At 39.9% G+C, this 27,046-nt stretch overlaps 2 protein-coding genes across 3 annotated transcripts; both read left to right on the top strand.

The window, feature by feature from the left end:
* Positions 1–13,093, top strand: PIGT (phosphatidylinositol glycan anchor biosynthesis class T). Its single transcript, XM_029284096.1, has 11 exons — positions 1–173; positions 2,990–3,117; positions 3,980–4,080; positions 4,330–4,416; positions 4,632–4,719; positions 4,801–4,898; positions 6,096–6,261; positions 6,772–6,972; positions 8,808–8,973; positions 9,093–9,176; positions 11,627–13,093. The coding sequence occupies exons 6-11, from the start codon at positions 4,818–4,820 to the stop codon at positions 11,877–11,879; spliced, it is 951 nt and encodes a 316-aa protein (XP_029139929.1). The 5' UTR covers positions 1–173; positions 2,990–3,117; positions 3,980–4,080; positions 4,330–4,416; positions 4,632–4,719; positions 4,801–4,817; the 3' UTR covers positions 11,880–13,093.
* A 3,286-nt stretch (positions 13,094–16,379) lies between these two features.
* BLCAP (BLCAP apoptosis inducing factor) lies at positions 16,380–23,307 on the top strand. 2 transcript variants are annotated; one of them, XM_015815739.1, is made up of 3 exons: positions 16,380–16,456; positions 19,170–19,253; positions 21,611–23,307. In XM_015815739.1, exon 3 carries the CDS (start codon positions 21,746–21,748, stop codon positions 22,007–22,009), a length of 264 nt encoding a protein of 87 aa, XP_015671225.1. In that variant the 5' UTR covers positions 16,380–16,456; positions 19,170–19,253; positions 21,611–21,745; the 3' UTR covers positions 22,010–23,307. The 2 variants fall into 2 exon arrangements, with proteins under 2 accessions (XP_015671225.1, XP_015671226.1); XM_015815740.1 differs by lacking the exon at positions 19,170–19,253.
* The last annotated feature ends 3,739 nt before the right edge of the window (positions 23,308–27,046 follow it).

Here is a 27,046-nt window from a genome sequence, read left to right on the forward strand (position 1 = left end):
CTCGCTCCTGGGCCTCTTGCTTTGGGCCTCGGGGTCGGCGGAGAGCGCCGCCGACCCTCCCCGGGACTCCTTGCGAGAAGAGTTGGTGCTCAGTCCGCTGCCTTCCGGCGATGTGGCCGCTACGTTCCAATTCCGCACCCGCTGGGACTCGGACCTGCAGCGTGGCGGCGGCGGTAAGAGCAGACCTGGCGCGGGGACCCGGGGTGGCTCAGCCGTCGGGTCTCGGCAGGGACTGGGCTGTGCACGCCCGTATTATTGTGTTTTATGTGCATATTCTGGGCAGCCGATCTGTGGATTCCCTGCACTTAGGAGTCCTTATTTGTAGGAAAAGGGAGCAGCTCGCCTGTCGGTTTCCAAAAGGAGCTTGAGAAAAGCACCGATTCTCTACCCTCCAGATCAGGGGTTCTCAACCTTGGCAACTTTAAGACTTGTGGACTTCAACTCCCAGAATTCCTCAGCCAGCTTTGCTGGCTGAGGAATTCTGGGAGTTGAAGTCCACAAGTCTTAAAGTTGCCAAGGTTGAGAACCCCTGCTCCAGATCCTCTCCAAAATATTGGGGGAGGCTTTCTACAGCCTGGCTCAACTCTCCCGATTTGCCGCTTGGGACTGTGATTTTTATTGATCCCAGTCATTATTGTAACGTTTGAAATAGCGGAGAGCTTCCCGTTTCCCCCACAGCGGGCTGACTTCCTGCTGTAACTGCTCGCTTCTACCTATAAAAATGCCGCCTTCTCCAACTGAGCACCTTTCCACCCTTTAGGTTTGGGATAGGATTTCTGGAGTGTGTGGTTGCATTTGGAGGAGGACAGATCACAGGATGCCAGATCACAGAAGGCTTGGGGTAAATCTATTTAATAGTCTGAATAATAGCAGCGGTTACTTTAACTGGAGGATAAGTTGCAGAAGGATACCCCAAAGGTGCTTTTTTTCAAAAGCCCACTGGACTTCCTTTGTTTTTTCCTGGAAGACGTTTTGCAGCTGTTGGATGAAAAGTGAAACTTTTTCAAGGTAAAACAAAGTCCAGTTGCCTTTTGAAAAAAATACCTGTGGGACAACCATGACCTGGGTGACTGAGACTCTCCATAAATACTTGCAGAGGGATAGATAAAAAGTGGGGCAGATAGGAGTGGGAGAGAAGGGATGCTCTTCTCACTTTGCTTTCCCGTTCCATCTCCATTTTCTCCCAGTCTCCCATTACCGGCTGTTCCCTAAGGCTCTGGGCCAGCTTATTTCCAAGTATTCAGTGCGCGAGTTACACCTCTCCCTCACTCAGGGATTCTGGCGAACGCGGAGCTGGGGACAGCCCTACTTGCAAGCTCCTGCAGGTGCAGAACTTTGGGTCTGGTTCCAGGACACTGTCTCAGAGTAAGTAGGTTCATAGTCTCCATTAGTTTATGTATTTATTTGATTTACTTATATCCTGGGTAAGACTTCTCCAACTGATTTTTTTTTTCTCAATAGAAAGCCTGTGAAGTAGGCTGGGCTGAAAGAAAGCTTCAGTAAATCTAGTGAGTTCCTGAACTTGGGTTTCATGGATCCTGATCTAAAGCCTTAGCCACTTACCCTACGTGGGCTGTGACAGTTAAGAACAAATATATAAAAGTGATCTCAGCCTTCCTTTTTTGCTTGGTTACTTGCATTTGGTTACTTATGTATACCATATGTATAAAGGATGGTGGGAAATATAATGCAATACATTCCAGAAAGCTGGGAAAGGCTTGATCTGATCATCCATTATTCATGCCCATCATATGTGGGCATAAATTGCACATATATTAAACCATAATCTGAGTTTGGGGTTCTTTTGGCTTATAGTGTTGTATGAATCTATCATGGGGAGGCGGTCAGGTTTATAAATGATGGTTGATAGTTTAGCAGTGGTATCACATGCTGATATCTTTTTTAGTTTTTTCACTAATGCTGTCTCCAATCTACTTGTGCATATGGGTGAAAAAAAATAATCAGTTATTGTAGTTGGCTGCTGAGGGCATGACAAACCTGTAGAAGGCCTCAGGTGACTGCAGTCCCAGGGACAGCTCTCTTTTCTGCAGATGCAGTGAGGGAGGAGGAAAAAAGAAACTCATTCACCACCCCCAAAATAAGGCAAATATAATGCAATATGTTCTAAGCTGAAATCTGCTTTCGGATTTCCACTACTTATACTCCAGGCATTTCTCTTTCTCCTTCATTACTTTCAACTCCTCAGTAGACCAAGCAGACCTATAAGCTTGGTAAATAAGTATAGGTCACAAATGAGTTGGGATGGTGTAACGTTCCAATCCACCATCAAAGCCTCAATCAGAAGTTTTAATGCCACAGCAAGCTGACCTGTAACCAAATTCTGTGGGATCCAGAAGCTGTCATGGGTGGGTTTCATAATCAGCCCTGTACCCCTCAGTGAATAAATTTTAACCAAATATCCCTAAAAAAGAAGTCATCTATGGCTCTTCCATCCACAGACTATTCCCCTCAGAACAAAAATCAAATCTAGGGTAAAACATGGTGTTTGGAGAAAGATATTATTTGTAACAGCCCATGGAAGTCAGTATGGAGCTGATCTTGAATGACTAGCCTTAGCACGTATGTTGACATCTCTATGCACCAACATATTGAGTACTTGTAATATATTCTGAAAGTTTCAGGTATGCTCAAAACAGTTAAAAAAAACCTTTGCCCTCTGGCTTAGGGTGAATCCAGTCACAGATTGTGAACATGGCTTGTTTTCAATAGTATATTACTATTGTGACTGTTAATGCTTGCTTTGTTTCTAGGCATCAACGTCCAAGCTTCTGATGTATATTTTTCAAATTTTAGATACTGAGATTCTCTGCCACCAAAATAGCATTAAAATGATGTGTAAATTTACAAACACAGCTTAAAAATTTAAAGATGAAATTGCTTTAAATGTTTTAGCAAATATATCTTTTAAATTTCAGATAACTTCTTCACAGACATATTACAATGCTTACTATATGTTTTCCTTTTATAGTGTTGACAAAGCTTGGAATGATCTTAGTAACATCCTCTCAGGAATATTCTGTGCTTCTTTGAACTTCATTGATTCCACCAACACAATCATCCCAACTGCATCCTTCAAACCGCTGGGGCTGGTGAATGGTGAGTTTATATTTATTTATTCATCATATTTATTACTTATAAATGTAAAGAGTCTTATCAAATGAATTCTGTATTCATCATATTTATTACTTATAGATGTAAAGGGTCTTATAAAACGAATTCTATAAGTGTTCACTAGAGTCAATTAAAATTTATGAATAACAAAAATAGTTTAATGAAAAGTGCTATTTAAAAAATCTGGATACTTGGATAATTGGAAAAAAGTCATTAAAGATACTGTGATTGTGGCAATTTACAATATAGAACACTGACATTCTTTAATTTAAAATGGCCTGCAGCAAAAAAAAAATGGAGGTAATAATTGTTAGAAAACCACAAGGAACAAAAAGGGTTTTAACAGCTTTTGCAGACCTCAGTGAAAGTACTATTCAGCCTCCCTAGGAAAGAGTTCTCAGTTGAGTTACCGTAGTTGAGGCATTTCCATTTTTCTTCAAACATTTTATAAACAATATTGCTTGTTCAACAGTAGTTTCTCTTTTTTTTTTCTCTGCATCTCAATCCCCCAGGACTGTTCTGAGGCATACAAGAAGTACAAGAAATCCAGTAGCAACATCATAACTCATATACCATATGCTACTATACGTAGGATAATGTTATTTACAGAAATAATAAAAAAGGAAGAAGCTAAATGTTGACTAGGTTTCAATAATAATCAAGGCCCAGATTTCTTCAGTATATCCTTGGAATCATGTACATTTACAGGGGATATGCATATGTCTGTAAACCTTCTCACCCAGGCGTTCCCTGCTTGGGGCTTCTGAATGTGCTGGACTTTTAATTCCCATGATCCCTAGCAAAATCCAGGTTGGGGAAGGTTCTAATCTTTGGCTCCCTCATTCAGTAACAGATCATCGTTTCCTACGATATGCTGTCTTGCCCCGTGAAGTTGTATGCACTGAAAATCTCACACCCTGGAAGAAGCTGTTGCCTTGCAGCTCAAAGGTGAGACGTGTGTTAGCTGCAGTAGTTGAGTCTTGAAGCAGCAGCATGTCCTTTGACCCCTGGAATTCTTTCACTCTTGTAAATATTAGTTGGATATCTGCAAGATGATTGCTTTAGGGGTTTTGCCTCTTCTTTGGTGGGTATGTGTAACTTGGAATTAAATTGGAGTATCATATGTACATGCAGTAGTTGCATAGTTCCTAAGCTTCTTTTGGATTCCACGGAAAAAGGCTTCTTTTTATTTTCCAGGCTGGCCTGGCTGTTCTGCTGAAGGCTGAGCGACTGTTCCACAGCAGTTACCACTCCCAGGCTGTGCACATCCGTCCCATTTGCAGGGTGGGTTTTTGGATATTTGGTTCATCTATCAGCTGGAAGAGTTGAGGGCCGAATGCCCAAGACTGACAATGCTGTATCTATAATCTTGGTTCCTTAATTAAGTGGAAGAGGCTCCTCTTAAAAATTAAATGTAAAATGTTGTAATTACTATAGTTTTTAACATGTTAACTTTTTAAAATGTGGATGCGTTTTCTTCCTTTGCCTTTTTCTTTCAGGACAAATCTTGTCTAAGTTTATCTTGGGAACTCAGGCAGATCCTCACTGTTGTCTTTGATAGTTTTGCCAGTGCCCAGGGAAAGAAAGGTAACTCAGGCTATTCTCTCTGTATTGTTACTGCTGGTCCGGATTCATCTCTTAGCTGATCTTGTGTCGTTCTCTCTTCAGATTGGTCGTTCTTAAAAATGTTCTCTCGTACCCTCTCTGAAGCCTGTCCTCTGGCGTCTCAAAGCAAGGTTTATGTTGATATTTCCAGCAAAACCCAGGTAGATTTTTTTTTATCAACCATGTTTGAATATAGATGCAATGTTAATAAACCAGGCACTGGTTTTTTTTTAATCTGAATAAGACTAAACAAAAAAACAGGAATTGGGAGAGATCAGGATGATGCCACTGGAGGGAACAAGACTTTTTTTTTTAAGGCTTTGTAGACCTTTGAGTGGTTCTTTTAGGTAAACTTAAGTGTTTTTAAGCCAGGGGGGAGGGGAAGGAGTGCTCAATGTAATTCTAAAATACACCCAACCAAATTCAGTAATGTGATCTGCAGTATCTGCAACAAAATAATAACAGCTGGGGCGGGGACACAAAAGGTTGCCCTCTCCAGCACAAGATTTATCTATATTTCCATAGTGTAACCGTCTCCTGAAATGGGCTTTAGACTAAGCTCTAGTTGGGTGAAAAAATCCTGATGGAAGCTCCCCATGTAAATGGACCGATTGGTTATCAGGTGTGTTCCAGGAATTTAGCTTTTTGCAGTTGAAATGCTTGATATCTTCAATAATAAAATCTGGTTGTTAGTGAAGGCATAATTTTTTTTTATAGTAATGCCATTTTTAGTTTTTGTAGATTTCTGTTTGTAGTTTTGGTAGTGTGTAGGAGGTATCCTACTTGGTGTAGGTATCTTACTTGGTTTTGCTGCTTTAGTGGATCTAAATTGGTAGTTTTTGTTTTTAATTAGTTGATCATGCTTCTGTATTTTTATATGTACAGATTTATAATTGCAGGTTCCATTACATATTCAGATGTTTTAATTGACTTTTGAAATGGTTATTACATGCTCTATTGAAGAATTATTCTCATGGATATTTGAGGATGGAGAAATGTTCAAGAGATTGCCTACACGTGCACACATTCAGCGCATAGAAAGAGTACCTGTGACTTGCTGTGTATGCTTTTCAGCTGTCATATTTCAGCTGTCATGTGTGCTGCTTAAAAAGAATGTTTCATTGGTAGAATTTCCAATGAATTGGGGAACTTGGGCAGTTGTGATTCTGAATGCACAGAGACTGCCTCAACAAATTGTGTCTAGTTACCTTTATAAACATAAGTTGCTCCAGAACACACACAAGGAAGGAGGTATTGAACATGTTTTAGCTAGCTGTGGTATTGTCATGTGTCTAGCTGTGGTATTGTCATGATGTGATACGTTGGCACAAGGCAAATGAGCTTGCTTCTATTCTCAGGAGCAAGAGTTCCTGGATGTTTCCCCAGCTCCTTTATCTGTCTATGAAGCATCAGTCCAGGGAGACAGAAGAACTTATGCAGTTTATGACCTTCTGAATCCAACACTCTTCAACACATCTCGCAACCTCAATGTGCTATTGAAATGGAAACGGCCTCAGGATAATTGTGAGTGATCAGTGATTTCCTGGCTTCCCCATGCTATTTAGTGGTAATAAAGGATGCCATTGCACTATGCCATTTGAGTCTATTAACTAGGACTAATACTTAATTACTCCTCACACACTCCCATGGCCTAATACTTTAGAGCTGAATTTCATCCATGGATATTTCAAAATATTGTTTACTTTGAAGTGGGACACCAGTACAAGATCAAATGGTATTCCCAACTATCCAGGATTTTTTTTTTTTTAAAGAGACAGTATGAAAACTCTAGAAATTCAGAGAAGTGTTTTATTATCCTCTCATACAAAAGTGTCCAAATCATCGAGCAGTGATTTGGTCACATATTATAAAAAGTAGGAAACAATAGTCCTTGTTTCCAATAGGCAAACAATGGGGAAATCCTTTGTAAGTAAGGAAATGGGAGATTTTCTTTTGAGGTTTTGCTTTAGATGTATTTCATTTGATACAGTTGCTAAAGCTGAGTTTCTAACTCGTCTAATTTGTTTTCTTCAGTGGGCCTGACAGTACCGGTGCTCCATGCTCAGCGCTATGTGAGTGGTTATGGTCTTCAAACAGGAGAAATCAGCACTCTTGTGTATAACACACATCCGTATCGAGCTTTCCCTGTGCTTCTGCTAGAGACTGTGCCCTGGTACCTACGGCTCTACATTCATACCTTGACCATTATTACTAAAGGAAAGGAAAATAAACCAAGTAAGATAGAAATTCTCCCTAATACGTGCTTCTTCTAATCCTTTTCTTTTTAGAAAAAGAAATCCTTTGGAGCAGAACAGTGAAAATGCAGAATTGTTGCTCAGTTTTTCCTTTGCTCCACAACCAATTTGTACCCATTGATACTTAAATCTAGAGGATTGTCCAAGATTACCATCCACCTTTAGGGCTGATTGTTATAATTTTCAGAATGTTGGAAATCTTATACAGCTGATCTTGAGTCCTGGACTTCAAATCCCCACTTGTTTAAATCACAGTTCTATATTGTTTCAAAGAGAATCTCTGGCAAGATTATTCTGATTCACATAAACAAAAGCTGTCAATTGAGCAGAGAGAGACCAATATGCAGGGCCAATATTTGGGTTTTACTTTCTAAGCCCTAGTTTAGCAATCTGTGCGTGTAACTATTCATAACATTTATTTGCATTTAGCCATACGTTTCTGATTTATAAGCCCAGAACAAAGAAGTAGGATGTGTATATTTATTTATTCCAATTGTATCAAAATTGCTGAACAGGATGCCTCATAGCAAGATTAGAGGCAAAATTATTTACAATATTTATAGTCTACCTCAATCAAGAGATGGGATGATGTACAACAAAGTTACATATAGAAAAAGAAAAAAATACAATGTACAATTATTAAAAACCTCAATATATAACTAAACCATATAAATGTCCAATCATTTAACTGCCCTTATACTCAAATATTGTTGTTCTGACAGGATTATCTTATTAAGAGTCTGGCCAACACATTTTGTTCCAGATATAACTTGTACTAGATAAAGGTAACTGTCCTGATAAGGTTGAAAGTGATGCATAAGCTGAAGGGCTTCTGTGATTGCAACGTTCACCTTTTAAACAAGAAGTCCCCAACTCATAAGCCACCTCCTCCACTCATCCTTATTCACAGGATCAATGTTCCTAGATTGCATTGATGTCTTTTGATGACAAGCAAATCCATCTTATTAGATTTAATCCAAGCTACTTTCATTTGATCCAGATCACAGCTTTCAGGCATTGATTCAGAATTTTTTATAGCATCTGCAATGCAGCATAAAGTGGCAATATGTAACTAACTGAGTGTCATTAACATTTTGCTGATGCCTCACTCCAAATTACTGAATGACCTCCCCCAAGCAGTTTGATGTAGATATTAAACAATGTAGCGGAGAGCAGCAAGTTTTGAGGCAGCCCACATTGGCATTAATAAGAGCTTGAGAGCTGCCATCCATGACTACTGACTGGATTGAGCTGGGCTTGGAAATTGTTGTAATGCTGTGCCCACAACTCCGATCACTCCCGATGACCCAGAAGGATACTATACCATGGTTATTGGAATTTTAAAAAATCTAAAAATAATACATGGATGAAATAATTCATGGCTAGTAGTACAGTAGAGGATATCCATTTCGGCAAGTACAGCAATTTGCTACATGCTTGCTTTGGGTTTGAGCTGTATTGATTTCATCAGTATCTTTATACATTTTCTTAGGACAATTAGCACATCATTTTTTAAAGAATTAAAAATAAAAATAAATTGCCTGTTGCTTTGGAAATAAGTCCCACTCTATTCTGTTTGGCTTTTTAGCCAGCCAGTATAGTCCTATACTGGATTTGTTTTTTCACAGATTAAGACGTTAAATCAGAATCCCGAAGATTCTGATAGCATTCCAAAGGGTTAAAGTGGAGCAGTATGATCTGCTCTGCAGGGGTGCTACGCAGATCATCTGGGCCTAAGCAAGGTTCAATATATGAACCTCAAGGAAGGATTTTGTTTATTTCTCTGAAATGCTGATTGTATTTCTTTGGTATTAGGTTATATCCATTATCAGCCAGCACAGGACCGAAAGCGTCCCCATCTCCTGGAAATGTTGATTCAGTTGCCAGCAAACTCAGTCACAAAGATCAACATCCAGTTTGAGAGAGCCTTGCTCAAGTGGACTGAATACACACCTGATCCCAACCATGGCTTTTATGTGAGGTAAGCAGGGACAGTCCTCAGCCAAAGAGTTGTCTGTGCTCCATCCCTTTGAATCCTTGATTGCTTGTCTTCTTGAAGGGGCTTATAACCTTAATTTTCTTTCTTTCTCTGGTTTTTAGCCCATCTGTCTTAAGTGCCCTAGTGCCAAGCACCATTGCCATAAAAGAGGAAGATGAAGATATAAAACCACTTTTTGCTTCACTGTGAGTCCCTAAACTTTGGCAAATGAAGGAGGGTGGAAAGTGGGCAATCTGTACGGTTGACACTACTTTATGTACTGCTATTGAACATTGGAAGTGCTTATATCAGCTTGCATTGTTTAGCCATTTAGTCATTATCTGTTTCATTCTCCCCAAGATGTTTCTTGCGTATTCTTGTGTATTCCTATCAACTCCATTAGGTAGACCAGACCAGGTAGTCAGCTCCCCAGGAAGGCTATTTTTATTGAGATTGGCTATAATAACAAAACCTTGACAGTCTGGTTGTGCTGTTACCTCCACTCTTATGCTCTGTTGAATGAGAGATGCATCTGCCTTGAGCTGTGCCCAAATGCTACCTTATTGCTCTGAACTTAAAAATATTTCAGCTTAAATTTTTTTTTTGCTTAAATTCCTGTATATTTCTGTCAAGGTCACCTTTCTTTCTTATTCTCTACCTTGCCACAACTAGTATTCACAACTAGTAATCAAGTCTCTTGATTATGATCTGGATACTTGGCAACAGGTTTGTATTAAAACCAATTGCCAAGAATGCCACAGATTGCAGGGATAGGTCACACCCATCCACACATCCATCCAACTCCTCTGTGTTCACACTACAATGGCATTTGCGCACCTGATGCACCATCTCCAACCCACACCATACCCTGTGTACCCTCCAGCTGGGCAGAACCCCTGTGTACCCTCCCCAATTCCTGCAGCACCTCTCCTGCACTCTCCCAAACTCATGCCACATCCTTCCTGACCCACATTGCCCTCTCCAGACCTTTCTGAGCTTGCACCACACCATCATGCCCTTTTTGATTCACATGGCACCTCTCATGCACCCCCGCACACTCTTTCCAATCCACAGGGTGCATTTCTTCCCCCACACTGTAGCAGTCACTTACCTGCCTGCTGACCTAAGACATCACCAGAGGGACAGCATCAAGATCATGAGAATTGAATAGTACCACTCTATGCTGCAGTAGTAAGGCCACACTTGGAATATTACGCCCAGTTTTGGTCATCACTTCGCAAAAAAGATGTTAAGGCCCTGGAAAGAGTGCAGAGAAAAGCAACAAAGATGATAAGAGAACACCAACAAAGATCACAAGGAATGGCTGAAAGAACTAGGTATGTCTAACCCAGGGGTCTTCAAACTTGGCCTTTTATGACTTGTGGACTTCAACTCCCAGAATTCCTCAGCCAGACAAGCTGGTTGAGGAATTCTGGGAGTTGAAGTCCACAATTCATAAAAGGGCCAAGTTTGAAGAGCCCTGGTCTAACCTAACAAACAGAAGGCTTACAGTTAAAGGCTTAGAGCCATTTTCCAATATTTGAAGGGCATCATAGAGAAGAGGCGTCCATTTGTTCTCCATAGCACCTGAAGGCAGGACAGGAAGCAATGGATGGAACCTCATCAGAGGAACGTCCAACCTGGAACTAAGGAGAAGTTTCCTGACAGTGGGAACAATTAATCAGTGGAACAGCCTGCCTCCTGAGGTTATGGATAATCTATTGCTGAAGATTTTCAAGAAAAGATTGAACAACCATTTATCCGGGATGGAATAAGGATTCCTGTACTGGGCAGAGGATTGGATTAGAAGACTTCCAAGGTCCCTTTCAGCCTTATGATTCTATGACTTACAGTGATGGCAACTAGAAAAACAAGATTGCCATTGCTAAGCAGTGTGATTATGCTTTACAACTGCATTGCCTAGCAATGGAAATTCCAGTTCCACTTGTCATTGAAAGTCGAGGAGTATCTTTATGGAGGATTTCAGACTGGGGAAGGCTGACAGCAAGTTTGCAGTTTCTTAAACACCTGATTTTTTTTCTCTTAATTGCTTAGTTTTCTAACTGGGAACACCAGCACTTGAATTTGGAAGGCTTCTGCATTCAACAGTGCATGTGCTCTGTCACTTGAGTATTTCTTTGCTGATGAAGCAAGATCATACTTGCAGGAGTCATTGTTTTGATATAAATGGGAATGTTGTGCCCAAACTATGTTGTATTCTTATGTGTAATCCCATTTGAATGCTAATATCATATGAAGTAAATGTCCAATTCCTTAACGAAGCCTAAATGAAGCTTATGGTAGTTTATGCAAGCTAAAGCACTGGACACAGCTAAAAAAACTCAAAGTCTTTTGCCAGAAAAAAAGTTATATATCCTTAATCTTCCTCAGCCAGTGGCACTGTCTACCTCACCATAGCAGATCTCAGAAGCTATGGGATCACCTGTTTAGGACCTGGCTGGAGGACCACCTGTAAATTCCAGGACTACTGGATTCCAGGATAGCAAAGTTGAAATTCATCTTGGAGGAAGACAGTGGTTTATCAGTTCTATAATCTGTCAAGAAAATTGCATTGGTCACCAGAAGTTGGGCTTGACTCTAAAATACCTTTATCTTCACCTCTGATTTTAAGCTTTTGCTGATTTTTCTTTCTCAGATTTCCTTCCTTTGATGGCTCCAGCTACTTTGTACGTCTCTACACTGAACCCCTCCTGGTGAATCTACCAACACCAGATTTTAGCATGCCATATAATGTGATCTGCCTGACGTGCACTGTGGTAGCTGTGTGTTATGGCTCCTTTTATAATCTTCTGACCAGAACATTCCATGTAGAAGAACCTAAGAAGGGAGGCCTAGCCAAGCGACTGGCAAACATAATTCGTAAAATAAGAGGTGTACCACCTCTCTGAGGACAGCTGGTGCATGTGCTTCTGAAAGCTTTAGGAACTCTCCAGCCAAGAATTGAAGGGCCAACTTGTGAGAAGGTAGATGGTTGAAGCAGGGTACCTTTTGCCAGATTTAATTTATTTTCTTGTTATGAATTATTTTTCATGGTTGTTGGATAGCTTCCTTCATTGCTGATCTCAGGACTGTAAATAAAAATGCCCAGGGGATAAGCTTACTCTTTTGAAGATGTTTACATTATCTGAAAAGACAACTTCAAATAAGCCAGAATTGCTCTTGAATTTTTATCTCCTTGGTTTTGGTAAAATAGAACCACTCTTATCTCATTAGCTAACTTACTTCAGTTGCCCTGTACACGTACTGAGCTTGCACCTTTTAATTGCCACGTGCAACTTAACTGAAGGCAGAATTTTTTTGAGAGCAACGCATCAACACTGTGTTGGTGGATGTAAGAGAGAACAAACACATAAAATATTAAATAATAAAGATTTGTGCTTGAGGGTATTTTGCATACCTATTTAATTTTGGCAAATTGCTATTTAGAGGAAAAAACAATTTGAAGTACACTGATGCATTGGAGAATGCAGCTTCTAGAAATCTCCATAACAGTTTGTGACTTAAGAGCATGAGCAACCTGAACAAAAAAATACTCTAAAACAGAAAAACCATGGTGCTGGACTAGTGATACCCACAGGATTTAGATTAAGATGATAATCTAAATTGGGGAATGAATGCTGTTTGTATGCAAACAAAAATTGTTTAAAAAGATTTCAATATATAGTTGACAAGTGGTATTAAGGTCTTCATAAAGATCATTATTTTAATCAGTCTTCCATGTACCATACTGCCTGATAGCAAAGCAAAAATTTCACCTGAGTGAACCCATAGAAATCCATGCAAGGTATGGAAATTGGTCAAGGGATAGATTAGAAAACTTACCAGTTTTTACCCCATGTCCACCAATCCAATCTGAAAGATATTGTTATTTTGGTTGATGGTGAAAAGCTAAGGGGAATCAGACTTGGATAGTACTTGGATGACAGACTGCCAGGGAAACCTAGTCTGTAAATTAGACTGAGAAGTTGAAAAGGCATTCTGGAAAAAGGCAGTGGAAAGCACTTTTGCAGTGTTGTCAAGAAAGCTACAAGTATGTACAGTGGTGATAAAGTTTGTGAATAGCTAAAAAGATTCTGATTAAAGATGCAACACCCAAAACAGTGCACTGTCTCATCTTTATTGAATTCTGAATTAAATATTGCTCATTGTTGATGTCCAGAAGCTGAGGGGGTCTGTAGAGAGGAAGAAGCTCACACTAAATCTGAGTATTATGGGTTTTAAGGCCTCCCAGATCTGGGAGACTTTCTCATATGATCCAACACAGTGGGCATGCTGCAGGTCCCTTCTATTAAGCACCATCATTTGATGGGACCAGGAGACACATCTCTGTCATGGTGCCTTCCCTGTGGAACAGCATACACCTGTGATCCAGATGGCCCAAGCCTTGCCAGCATTTTGTGAAGCACTGAAGACCTGTTTCCAATTGGGTATTGGACAAGGATATTAAGTCTTTAAAGAATGATTAGGCAGATAGATGAGTAGCCTCAAAGGCAATGTGCTTTTAGGGTACTTTGTCTGATACTGTTTGGTGTTTTGATCAGATATTAGTGGCTTAGAGCAGCAATTCTGGTTGGATTGAATCTACAAATAAATATTGTAAAGTCCAACTATGACCTTTGGCCCAGAAAAAAAAACCTCTGTTCAAAACCGTATTTGGATTTGCATCCAAAATAACTTATGCTATACTTGAAAGGTATGTAACGTGGAGAGAGTTGCTATTACCTTGTTACAAAGGTAATTCACCAGAACATTCATTTATTCTATTTGCTGATCCTACTGCTAACACATTTGGGGCTGCAGGTTATTGAATTCATGACTTCAGATGGTTCTCTAGCAAGAGAGTCAAAAACATTTGAAAACTATTAAGATAACTATGTATGAACAGGACTCAGTCTTCCATCAATCTGAGGTCGGTAAAACGAGGACCCAGATTATTGGGGGCAATATGCTTACTCTGTAAACTGCTTAGGGCTGTAAAGCCTTATGAAGCAGTGTATAAGTCTAAGTGTTATTGCTATTATCTAAATAATGAGCAAGCTATACAATTTGCAAATCACAATGCTGAGTCTCATAGCTGGCATGCAAATCATACAAGGGCTTCCTTTTAGAGCTACATAAATTTGCTGAGTTTCAATATGCTACAATGAGATCACAGATTTTCTTATTGGCAGTTCCCATCTTCCACAAATGCTTTCACCAGATTCTCAAGCTTAAATAAAACACTACTAGGCACTCTCCCATTTCGGTTGGTGGTGAGAGGGAGGAAGTATGAAAAAAAATGTTAATACAAATTGGGGTCTGGTTTACCTCTTTCATGAACTCTAAACAACCTTTTTCTTTACAATTTATGCCCCTTCTGGTGTCAGACCTTATTTTAATGAACATGTGTGATATTATGTGATACAAATAGGTAATACGTTTGACTACATGTAACTGATTTCATATGCAAAGGGGAGTTTACTTTTATCCTGCCCAATCAACTTTCTTCTTGCATTTTCTTTGTGTTAATTATAAAAAGGAATGTAAAATAGGTCTCAGGGTTCTCTCTTTTCATAGGGAGATCCCACTTTATCAGGGTATCCTAATAAACTGCTTTTAAATGATCTTCTGACTCGGTTGCTTATTGGGAAGGTAAACCAAGGCAGAAGGTAGAGCTAGATTTGGCTATCAATAATGGTATAAAGGCAGGCTAAAACTCTTATATGCACATATACACATTTATTTGATAAGTAAATACAAAAAGCTACCTCAGCCTAGCATTCTCATTAAAAGCCATTCCATGTACAAAACAGAAAGGGGTCCCAAAACCGATAAAAATTTACCAAAAAAAAACAAAAAAACCAACAGACCAAAAGAAAGGTAGCCCAACAGCGCCATTAACGTCCGTTTAAACCAGGGGTAGTCAACCTTGGCTCTTTTATGACTCGTGGACTTCAACTCCCAGAATTCCTGAGCCAGCTTAGCTGGCTCAGGAATTCTGGGAGTTGAAGTCCACGAGTCATAAAAGAGCCAAGGTTGACTACCCCTGGACTTTAAACAAAGCGTTTCGTCTTGCTTTCTCTACTACAGCAAGGGGACAAAGTTCGTAGATTCCCTTTAGCAATTTCAGATACCTAGTTAAATGTGGCAAAGATATTTTTCGATATCTGTAAAAAAATCAAACCCTTCTGCAAATAAAAATATTCTTGCGAAGACCGTAAATAAGAGCAGAGCCTTTTCTCCTGATCTGCTATCTTTCCGCCTGCAAGTAATTCATACGGAGTGAAGTATTCCAAAGTGGTCTCCTCTCCACTTAGATTCCGGTTTGCTCCGTTTCCATCTCATGCTGCGGCCGCAGCCCCAGACAGCATGGAACCTCTCACCTTTCCAGGGAAATGACCCCCGTTACTGTATGGCGGACGAGAGCATTTCCGTCGCCGCTACATAGGAGGAAGAGTGGGGAACCGGCTTCACTTTTTTTTCTTTTTTTTTTAAAGTTTTTTATTGATAAAACAATTAAAACAAAAAAGGAGTACTGTACTGCAAGGTCATATGTATTAGGATTACTAAGCAAGGAATAGTATAAATTTCAAGATTTATATGTAGAGAGATATATTTATATATGTATATAAGGGGATATATTATGTCAGAGTTCGAATAAAGAGATGTATAATTGTATATTAAAATATATGGTGTTTGAATTTGAAAAACTCAAAACCCGAACAGTTCTTGACTCATACCAACAGTAAAATTTGTCCCAGATTCCAAAATAGTCTGTTTCCGTCTTGTCCTTTAATTCCATAGTTAGCCTGTCCATGTCCGCACATGATAAAAATTTTTTGTAGAATCTCTTCTTCAGTAGGAATTTCTTTGTTTCTCCAATTTTGTGCATAGGTCAGTCTGGCGGCCGTAAAGATGTGTAGCATTAGGTAGAGTGTCCCTTTATCATATTTTTGTATAGTAATACCAAGAAGGAAGAGTTCTGGTTTTAGTTCTACCTCTGTTGTTAATATTTCTTCTAAGGGAACCGGCTTCACTTTCGTCATCACAGTAGCGCAGCCCTTCGCCTTCGAAGTCCGTATCTGTCGCATTCTACTACGTACCTTCTATCCAGCTCACTCTGTTCCGTGCCTACCGCCCGGTATTTATAATGCATCTTCTGCTTCCAGCCTAGCGCAAGGACCTTCCGCTTCGTCAAGAGCGGGACGGTGGGGCTATCTACGGCAATGCCTGTTCAGAGCACCGCTTGATTCTTGGGAACAGTTCGGTTATTTCTGTAGCAGGAGAGCAAACGTGGCAGAAAAGGCTCGTGTGGAAAGCCAAAGGCTATCCAGACTTCGAGGAGAAGTCGAATTGTGAGCGCTGTGAAAAAAGGCGCTGGGGTGGACGACCCAGGCGAGACAGTTGAAGGTCCTACGTGAAGCAAGAGACCTGCGAACGAATTAGTGTGGCGAGGAGCGACGGGGCGCTATGGCGTGGAGGGCAGGTAATACAGCTGCCGGTGGGGGGGGGCGGCGGTTGGGAGCTGCCGAAGGTGTTGAGGCAACTCTCGCCGGGAAGGCATAAGCCCGGCGGGTTCGCTTCTGTCCCTCGACGGCAACCCCGAAAGCATATGTCGTAGCCCTGGGTGCGGGGAAGGGTGTGTCGTTTACTCAGGAGCAGGGCTTGGGCGGCGTGGTGGGAGAGGGACGGAGTGGGCGCCTCCATTTGGGCGGATTCTGTATTTCATCTGGGCTGAGAGGATCNCTCTCGCCGGGAAGGCATAAGCCCGGCGGGTTCGCTTCTGTCCCTCGACGGCAACCCCGAAAGCATATGTCGTAGCCCTGGGTGCGGGGAAGGGTGTGTCGTTTACTCAGGAGCAGGGCTTGGGCGGCGTGGTGGGAGAGGGACGGAGTGGGCGCCTCCATTTGGGCGGATTCTGTATTTCATCTGGGCTGAGAGGATCTTTCCTGGACTGCGGTGTCCGTGGCGGCTGATCGGCTGGACCGAATGATCCCCCCCACCCGCAACAGATCCGTTCCCTCCCCCCCCCACCCGCAACAGATCCGTTCCCAGGGCAGGACTCGAGGATCAACCTGGGAAGTTCGATTCTGCAAACCTAAAACGGATCGGCGGAACCGCCCCCGCCCCCCGCACGGCCGGATCCCGAAATTTTGCTTATGGAACTCCCCGCAACAAGAGGGTGATAACTGGCTGCTTTTGGGGTTCAACCCTAGTCCTAAAGCAGCTCAGGCAGAGGGGAAAAAAAATAGGGTAGTAGCCAGAAGTTATCAAGTGATTGGGGCAGTGCCGGATCTTTCGAGAGACGTCTGGCACAACTATAGCTTAGCTGGTTGCTCCAAAGGGATAGAAACGTTTGTGGGAAATGGATCCACGAATGGCTGGTTAACACAAGCGGCAGCGTGAGAGACCCAGGGTCTGACAAAGAGCAGTTTGGTAGGGGCGTTGCTACTTGTGAGCTCCATAGAGCAGTGTTTCTCAACCTTGACAATTTTAAGGCATGTGGACTTCAACTCCCAGAATTCCACAGCCAGCATTGCTGGCTGTGGAATTCTGGGAGTTGAAGTCCACATGCCTTAAAATTGTCAAGGTTGAGAAACACTGCCATAGAGGCATATGAAAGAAAGGCCGCTGTTGAATCCGAATGATGAATTAAAGGGGTCATATCTCAACCTGTCATACTTATTAAATATTAACTTATCTTACAGAGGTCATCATTATAACTCTGTAAATTATCACTATTCGTGGGAGGCCTTTTCTTATCCACTCTCAGTCTTTTTCCATTATACCTAAGGTGCTTTGGGCATGAAGAATAAACAATATGATGATAGTAAATTGGTTTGTACAAGTGGCAGACTAGTAAAAATCTGTCACGTTTTTGTAAAATGGGAGTTTCTAACAAGGTATTTCAGCATAGGGATTTAGTAATCAGTTTTAATTGTTCAGTAAGAGATCCACTAGTTAGTACACCAACATGTTCACACAGATTAGAAGATATATGGACACTAGGGAACTGAATAAACATTACTGGGCAAGTCTATATTCTCTGTTACAACATAGCACTAAAGAGCTTGAACAGAGGATTTTTTTTTTCCTTGCTGGAAAACTACGGAAATACTATAGCTACTACAGCTTTTGATAGAAAGCATAATGTATATTTTAGATAACTTTAGTTCTGTGTGTGTGGAAACAATGTTTTAGAAAAGAGGCAAATTATTCCTGCTGATATATTTATGATTATTCTTTCTGTTTCCATATCTGAAGTATCTCCTTTAGTTTTTGAAACCAATTGATGGTTTCTATATTGAAGTGCAAGTAAGAAATGCATTTGTAAATCAGATTTGTGTCCAGTATATTATAGAGAGATAGAATAAAATGGTATGAGACTACCAAGATAGTTTGATTCCATAATTTTGGGATTGTGCCCCCAAAATTGTAGTCCAGGTGCGAATAGGTAAATCAGAGATGGTAACAATCTTAAATAATATTTTGTTATAATGAAAGGGCCTCTCCTGCTTTTATGTGAATTTTACTATTTACCTTTTTGAATTTAAGAGGAGGTTTTCTGTTCTACATTGACAGTTCCAGGGAATTTTGATAATTTATCTGCTTCAACTCCGTATATTCTTTCTTCCAGCTATTTTTCAATCACCTGATTAACTGTGTTTCGTACAAAGAATATGTACATGAATGTACTTCTTTAAACATTACTCCACACTTGACAGTAATATTTTTTATCTCCTGGTACCATTTTGGCTTCAATATACATGAATGTCTTGATTTAAAAAAAAAACTTTCTAATTTTCTGATGGAAAACCAGTCTGATGCAGTGGTTAAGGCATCTGGCTATAAACCAGGAGACAATCAGTTCTAATCCCACTTTATACATGAAGCCAGCTGGGGCCAGTCACTTTCTCTCTCCCTAAGAAAAAGGAAGGCAGTGGCAAACCTCTTTAAAAAATATTACCAAGAATCTGTAGGGACTAATTCAGATAATGTCCAGAAGACAGAACTGATTTGAAGGTACCCCCCCCAAAAAAAAATTTGTTAGTTATATTGAAGTAATTCTTAGAGGTGAATATATTTCACCTGCATTGCTTTTGGGACCAGGATAGTTTGCAGTGTATTGTTTTTGGTACACAGATAAATTTCAACCAATTGCTAAGGCCCTTGACAAGAAATTCTTTCATTTTCTTAAGGGAAGAAAGTCTATCTAGCTACACTGAACACCAAAGCTACAAAAAAGGGAAAAGATTTCTCTCAATGAAATTGCATGCACTAGGGTAAGAGATTTATCTTATTTTCATTCATTCTCAGCAAAAATAAAATACTGCTGCATTATTTGATTTTCATTCGCTCCTGTAAAAATGGGAAATATTTTACTGATATATGGTGGAATAAAAAGGCACTGAAGCCTGTTTCAAGATGAAAATCCTGATTCATAGTATTTCTCCGTTTATCTGAAGATTTGATTTTATTGAAGAATAACTAGTCTCTTTGCCAAACGGAGAAATGCCTTCTTTTCTTTTTATACGTTTCACAATTGGAAGATCTAAGATGAATCAAGTATTTTATTTAGTATTTTTTTTGTTATTTCTGTATATTCTGTTATCTCTCATACAATGAAAGTCTATAGCTTCTACTCATGTGGCTTGCATTTCTGAAAATTCAGATTATTCAACAAGAGTCTTCTGGTTTTACCTTTTTCAGATCTTCTTGATAGCTCATGTTCTTCTGGTAGACTTTGATTGGGGGCTGCTGCCCTGGGATTTCCTACCAAGACTGTGGGAGAATATTGGATAAAAGCTTTACACGGTTACTTGTCCCCAGATATTTAGAACAAATAAATGTAAAATGTAGGCCTCTTTTGATCAGTGTTCATGAAAACTTTGTAGGATGTGGCAAGTATAAAGAAGAACTAGTCATGGTCTGTTTCATGCCACTCCCAGATGATCTCATGATGTTGGCATGTAAATGTTTCCAAGTGGCAAGGGAAATAGGAATTAAGTTTGTAATGGATGATGTATGCTAAAGAATGTGGAGGGGAAAGTGAACAGGCATGAACTGTAAAGTTACTGTTTTCATATTTCTTGTATCTTGAAGTTAATGCAATATTGATAACTTGAATGCTCCTAGTAAATTCTTTCCTGATGACTTCAATGCAAGATGTAAGGAAATATCAGATGATCAGTAATATAATATGTCTAATTAATGACAATACTTAGTGAATCTTAAGTGATCTCAAAAATCTAAACAGAGTAGTACTTGGTAGGAAATCCTAGGGCAGCGTCCCCCAATCTTTTGGGCACCAGGGACCGGTTCCAAGGAGAGAGATTTTTCCACGGACTAGAAGGGGCATGGTTTCGCATGCTGCCTGCATCCCGCAGATGGGGCTTCAATTGTTCACACAGCCCAGTTTCTGGCATGCCACATCCACAGACTGGGGATTGGTGACCCCTGTCCTAGGCTATACTGAGATTTGAAAAAACTTCTCAGAAGACAGTGACAAAGTACTACCATGTTGTTAGCAAGACATTTACATGAACATCTACACAAAACCACTAGGAGTTGAACTGGATGAATCACTTGGTGATCAACATGCAATTTTTATTCAACATACATTTTTTGTATAAAAACCAGAAATACTCAGTGTTTTGATGATTCTGCATAAAGTAGTGAAAAATTGAATTGTGTCAAATCCAAGCTACTTCTCACTTTGAATGATAGGCTTCTAATTCCCATGAACATCTATTTCTACCTCTCGAATGCTGGATTCTAACATCAGTAAGGACACTTTTAGATGTCTGATTCTTATATAATGATAGATCGTTATGTTGTTTGTTTAGTTTTGTTTAAAGTATGATCTAACTTACTGTGCCTTGCTAAATTAGTTGTGAAAAAACCCTCATAATACAACTCTCTGTTTTGTTATGAAAATGTCTTTCCAACAGCTACAATAATGAGCAAAGCCATTCATATTGTAGCTGGATTCATGCATATTCTAAACTTCACAATAGAACTCATTACCGCTTGGCTCCTACATCATGCTTAATGATAATATGAATAAACCATAATTTGATACTAATAAGCAATGATTTATAAACAATGATGGTTAGATTTATATAACAGATTAAATCAAGCCTACCTCAACAGAACTCAGCATGTGTGTGTTCACAGTTTAATGGATTCACACAACATATCAGGATTTTAAATTATAAGTTTTTGAAGAAACTATAGCATCCTATAAAATGCTAAGCCTCAGTGTGTGCTTTATTTATTTTACTAGATGTATGTCTTACCTTTCCTGTGAGAGTTCATAGCATTTCCTCTCCCAAATTCTCCCACAGCAACAATCCTGTGGATAGGTTGAGTTGCGGCAATCTTGTACATAAAGTTGTACATAATAGAAAAATGACTGTGATGCTGCAAATGTATGCTCATTCTATCCACTGTCTTGGAGAAGAAATAGCTAAAATTTTATGTTGCAAGAAATAGTGACAAGGGATTTGGAATACAATAACGTTTAAAGGGATGAGAAGTTCTGGATTTCTGCTGGATTGTATTAGTAAGCAATGCAAATGTAAAAAAATAAATAAATGTGTTGCTGACCTGTCCTTTTTTTCCTCCCTTTTCTGTCAAGATTTACTTGCACATTATTCCCAAGTTTTATGAAGCCTGATTACCTGGTTGGCGAAGAGCTGAATGTGCAGAGGAGAAATTTCATACTGCGATTTGGATTGCTGCCATCACTGTGACATCCTGATCACCAGGCATCATGTACTGTCTCCAGTGGTTACTGCCGGTCCTCCTCATTCCCAAGCCCCTCAACCCAGCCTTGTGGTTCAGTCACTCAATGTTCATGGGCTTCTACCTTCTGAGTTTTTTGTTGGAGCGGAAGCCTTGCACGATCTGTGCCTTGGTCTTCTTGGCTGCTCTGTTTCTCATCTGCTACAGCTGCTGGGGGAATTGCTTCTTATACCACTGCTCTGGTTCCCAACTGCCAGACTCTGCTCATGATCCCAACATAGTTGGCACCTAAAATCTTCTACTTGGTTGCACTTTTTTTTTTCCTTTTAAAAGGACGGTTTCATGGGAAGGAGGGAATATAAGGCATGCGATTGGGGTACATGTTTTGGTTAAAATGTTTTGTTCATGATTATCTGCACTTCCACAATCTTCCTGTACAATTTGACAAACGTTGTTGTTAGTAGTAGCTGGCAATGCTGTCTGTTCGAGGGTTTGAAGCAGAGCTGCTAATGGGTGCCATCCCTTCCTTCGGTATTATTGTTCGAGTTGGGTTCTTCCATTTCCAATTTGGTGGTGAAGAGACCTGTTGAGTGTTGCTGATGTCAAATCAGAAGGTAGCCATCCATCCTTTAGAACACAAGTGTGTGCTCTTGTTGAAACAGTTGGAAAGCTGTTTCTCCACCTTGAGTTCAGTAGAAAGCTAGTGCTTCTCACGCTGTTCATCTGAAGGGGAACTATCAAGTGGTTAATAAGCCTGACAGCACCTGGAGCCAGAGGCTGCTTATTATCTCAGCAGGCCATACTGGAACATGAATACTGCCCGTTGCCCAAGCTACTTATCTGTGTCATAGCTCAAAAATCCCAGAATCATCACGATGCCATTTTTAATGCAGAGATGCCGAAGTTTGTCTCTCTCCCATCGCTGCCAAACATCTACTTTTTATAGAGGACCCTGAATTGGAAAGAAAGCATGCACTGCTGTAAAGCTTGGGGAATCTTTTTTTATTGTGTTGCTTTTGAATTTAAGCTGCCAGTGTTTCTAGCTTGAAAAAGCAATCGGAGTGCGGGATGGATCCATGTACCAGGTCTGGTTTCTCCATACCGAGGTGGGGCTGTCAGTGGAGTAATGTGCTGCTTTTTTCTTTTAGGCCAAAAGTATTACATTATCACAAGCAAATGAGCCTGTGTTCACATATATAGATGGAAGAAAGTGACATCTGTTTAGACTACATATCTTCATAGGATTCTGTGAAGCCATTTTTCTAGTGGTACCTGGCTCCTGGTTTTATTCTACTCCTTTTCTCCACCAAGACTTACTTTCTTCCTTAGGAGCTAATTGCTTGAGTGAAATATAAAGTAGCCCTGAGGAGAAGGCAAACAGATACTTTTTCTGTTACTTTCCAAAGTTATTTTCCCATTTGGCTCCACACAATCTTCCTTGGAGTATTGCTGAAAAGGCATTTTTGTCTCTCAAAGGACATGGAACGGAGAATCCAGTCATGAAACCTCAATAGTTTTTTTTTAATTATTTTTGTTGGTTTGTTCATTGCACAGCTGTTCAGCAGGTTTAATAAAGCTTTATAAACTTTGGTCTGTGGATTAGTGCCATTTATGATGCAGTTACCTTTTTAACTGGACTAAGACCTTTGCTTTCGCAGCAGCTTATCTTTTTCACAACTCCCTAAAGCCATTTTTATTTCCAAAGTGATTTGGTTGCAACCCAAACAGGTTTTCATGTGCCAGTCTAGGTGCTGACCTGCTGACCAAATTCACAAAATGTTCCAGTGATTGTGTACCTTGATATGGAAAACAGTAGGGCTTCCTGGGCAATAACATAAACTATTTTCTTTTGTTAATCTTTTAACAGTACAGGTAGTCCTCAACTTAAGACCACAATTGGGACTGGAACATCCTTTGCTATTAAGTGAGCCACATCTGATTTTACAACTTTTTTGGCATAGTTGTTAAGCAGATCACAGTCATTAAGTGAATTTGGCATCCCCCCTCCTCCATTGATTTTGCTTGTCAAAAGTTGACTGAGTAGGTTGCAAAATGGCGATTAAGTGACTCCAGGACGCTGCAACCATTATAAATACATGCTGGTTGCCAAATGTCCAATTTGGCTAAAATCGGGCAGCCGATTTTGGTGGTGTCTAGATTGTATTAATCTTCCTTGTTTTTTGTAAGGTAAGAACTGCGTCAGACTTGCCCCAATCCGATCCCTTAGGAAAGAAAAGACTTCAATTCCATTGGGTTAAAGCAAAGGATTCTTTTACTAAAAGTGATGGTTGCGGTAATGTCAAGCCAGCTCTGAAATTACCGCACTCACTGGATACAAAATTAAGGTGTAGGTCAGCAACCAGAGCTCGCCAAGATGTTTTGAGAATTCTGAGGTGTTGGTGAGGTAATCCGCATATTTCTCAAGGTGCCTGGCTGTGGGATGCTGGTACAATCAGGATCCGGCTGCTCTAGTCCTTCTTGTCATTTCCCCCCTCCCGATTTCCTATCACATACACACAAAGCTATATTGCCCTTTCATCCTTCCTTCCTTCCTTTTTATGGCAGGATGCCTGTGAGGCCCCCAAGCCAAGCCAGGCAGATCAGTAATAGCTTCAGGATAGATTTTTCTACATTTCTTTTTAATTTTTCCTGATTATTTATTGATGGGAAATAAAGTGATCAAATGTTTCCCTTACAATTTTTTTCCCAACATGCTACATAAGCAGTTTCTTTTTCTGCCCTATAAAGCCTTCTTTACTGTAGCTTGTTATCAGTTTTGCAGCTTTAATTTGCCTGATATCAGATATGAAATTCTCTGAGATTGGTATGTTGAGGGAATTGACAGATGTTAATCAAGAAATAAAGAGGTGGGGAACAGCAAGCGTAGTAGATTATAAAACACAGGTTAAAGTTATAAAATTTATTTTTGGGTAATTATGTAGCATTTATGAGGTTTTGCAACATGTATCCTTGCTATATATTTTATTTATTTTTAAGGCTGTATTATCATTTGGTCTAAATTTTGTTTCACACTTTAGAAAAAATAGTTGCATGTGGTTGTGTGCTAGTAGCAGAAAACTGTCTTCAACAATAATTAAAGGGAAGCTTTCTATTGCTATTGATTGAACTCTGTTCCCAGTCAATAGTAAAAGTCTACATTTAAAGATAGAGGCAATCCTATTTATTTATAAATATTTTTAGTTAGGTTTAGGTATACATCCGATCACCTCAGATGTATATCCTGCAATTTGTTGAGACACAACATTTCCTCCTCCAGTTTTTCTCACAATTACCCTACTTGGTAGGTTGGGCAGAAAGAGTGACTGGTTCAAAGTCAAAGGATGAGGGTGACATGAATCTGGATCTCTATAATAGCAGTCCAGCAACTTAATTTCTCACTAGTGTTGGCGAATCTATAACGTGTATCAAAGGTGACATGCCATTATGTTTTGCGTGACACATCAGCTTTCACCAACATCCACGTTTCTTCTTAAAAATACACCCTGTTCTCATGCAATTTGTGGAGGTTACACAAGAATGGGTTGTGCTGTCGTGCGGCCTCCAGAGCCTTTGGAAGTCGCACACAAACGTGACCCTCTGGAGCTTCTGCAAATCAAGAATGGGGCACTGCAGAAGAGCACCAAGGTGTCTTCAAGGACAAAGGCCTCATGCAACTTCAAGCAGCCTCAGATAGGTCACAGGTCAACAGAAAGAGAACACTGCCTGAAGGTAAGCGGCATGCAGCAGTTCCTGTGGAATGCTGGACTGCAGGGAAATTGCATCTTGGGAAACAGCTCAAGGTGGTCTTTAGTCTACTCACCAAAGTTCCTCAATCTTATCACTTTTTAAGATGAATGGACTTCAACTCACAGAATTTCACGGCCAGCCAAACATCTTAAAGTTGGCAAGGTTGAAAAACATTACCAGTTTTCCAGAAAAGATTTAGTTTCTCTGTTGGGTGAATTATTTTGTTTTCTGCAGAATGCCACACATCGTTACAGCCCCAAATACAAACTGAATGCTTGGAATTAATACTTCTATTTAAAAAAAAAAAAAAATAGAAGAATAGCATAAAGAGAAAAGTAGATATAAAATGTAAATGCTTTTAACTTGCTTTATTTCATAAGGCATGTGTGAAAAGAGCGAGTAGATATAAAACATAAGAGCTCAAGATTATGTAAATGAAGAATGGCAAGAGGGATAGACAATGGAACTGGTGATCAGCAAGGTTTCAGCAGACAAAAATAATTACTGGAGAAATGTTGGTTCACATACTGGAAAAATGGAACTGTAGTCTCTCCCTTGCTGAAAGTTCTTACAGCTCAGTGCTGATCTGTGAGCTTAAATTCATCAGTAGGCTTCAGGTAATGAAGGTATGTTATCTAAACCTATACCTATCCCGAATATACTGGAGAGGTATGTGGCCCACAGACCAAGTTCACAGAAATCTATCCTTTGGTATCATTAACACTATGCATAGCTCCTCTTAAATGAAAGTTTAAATGCATTTATATCCCCTTATCAGTATATAAGACTCAATACATTATTTATTGTGGGCTTTGATAGACCTGATTTGTGTGTGTGTGTGTAAATTCTGCAATAGGACGACTGAGTTTTTGTTTCAGCTCATGTAATTTTTCAAACATCTGCCAGGAGAAGTTGACTAGCACCTACCTACCTTTAGATAATTTTGCAAAACTGAGCAGGATTGAATCTGGTTAGTGCTACGATGGGAGACAATCTGGATACCATAGGGCTATAAGTGGAAAAGCCTCCTGCAATGGCAAATTATTTCTGTATTCATTTAGAAAATTACATCCATGTTTTCATGATTATTTTTAGGATCCAAGAGTTCTTTCCCACAAGTTTCACTTTCCTGGGAAAAAGAATCTTAATGAGCTATATTCAGTGTTTCACTAAATAAGTAATAAAATACAACAACACAAAATGACTTGTTACTATGAACTGATTTTAGCATCCAGGCGATGGGAGCTCTGGGGATTTTTTATGGTTTAATTTGAGATTTAAAAGCCACGTAAAGAGATTACACTCATGATTTAGAAGTGCCATAATGGGTTTTGTTTTTTTAAAAAATACCTTGCAGAATATTGAAAAAAAATATTTCTTGTTCATTATGTTAGAAAGTGAATTATTAGGCAACAGATTTAGGACAATGCTTTTCATAATTATTAATGTATTGCACATTAAGTGCTTGTGGTTAATACTGGTAGCTTAGAAGAGTGGTTCTCAACCTTTGGTCCGCGTACCCCTGGGGGGGCTGTAATGTCATCACTGGGGGTCTGCAAAGACTTGAAGAAATGTTATGATT

The sequence above is a fragment of the Protobothrops mucrosquamatus genome, unplaced genomic scaffold (genome assembly GCF_001527695.2).
Source record: "Protobothrops mucrosquamatus isolate PMUCROS unplaced genomic scaffold, P.Mucros_1.0 scaffold373, whole genome shotgun sequence".
In the NCBI taxonomy this organism is placed as follows: Eukaryota; Metazoa; Chordata; class Lepidosauria; order Squamata; family Viperidae; genus Protobothrops; species Protobothrops mucrosquamatus.

Bases quoted from the DNA above. Each gene is read 5' to 3' on its own strand.
- PIGT (XM_029284096.1), top strand. From the start codon at position 4,818: ATGTTCTCTCGTACCCTCTCTGAAGCCTGTCCTCTGGCGTCTCAAAGC. The intron at 6,262-6,771 runs GTGAGTGATCAG...TGTTTTCTTCAG, and splicing joins GAAACGGCCTCAGGATAATT to TGGGCCTGACAGTACCGGTG. The intron at 8,974-9,092 runs GTAAGCAGGGAC...TCTGGTTTTTAG, and splicing joins AACCATGGCTTTTATGTGAG to CCCATCTGTCTTAAGTGCCC.
- BLCAP (XM_015815739.1), top strand. From the start codon at position 21,746: ATGTACTGTCTCCAGTGGTTACTGCCGGTCCTCCTCATTCCCAAGCCC.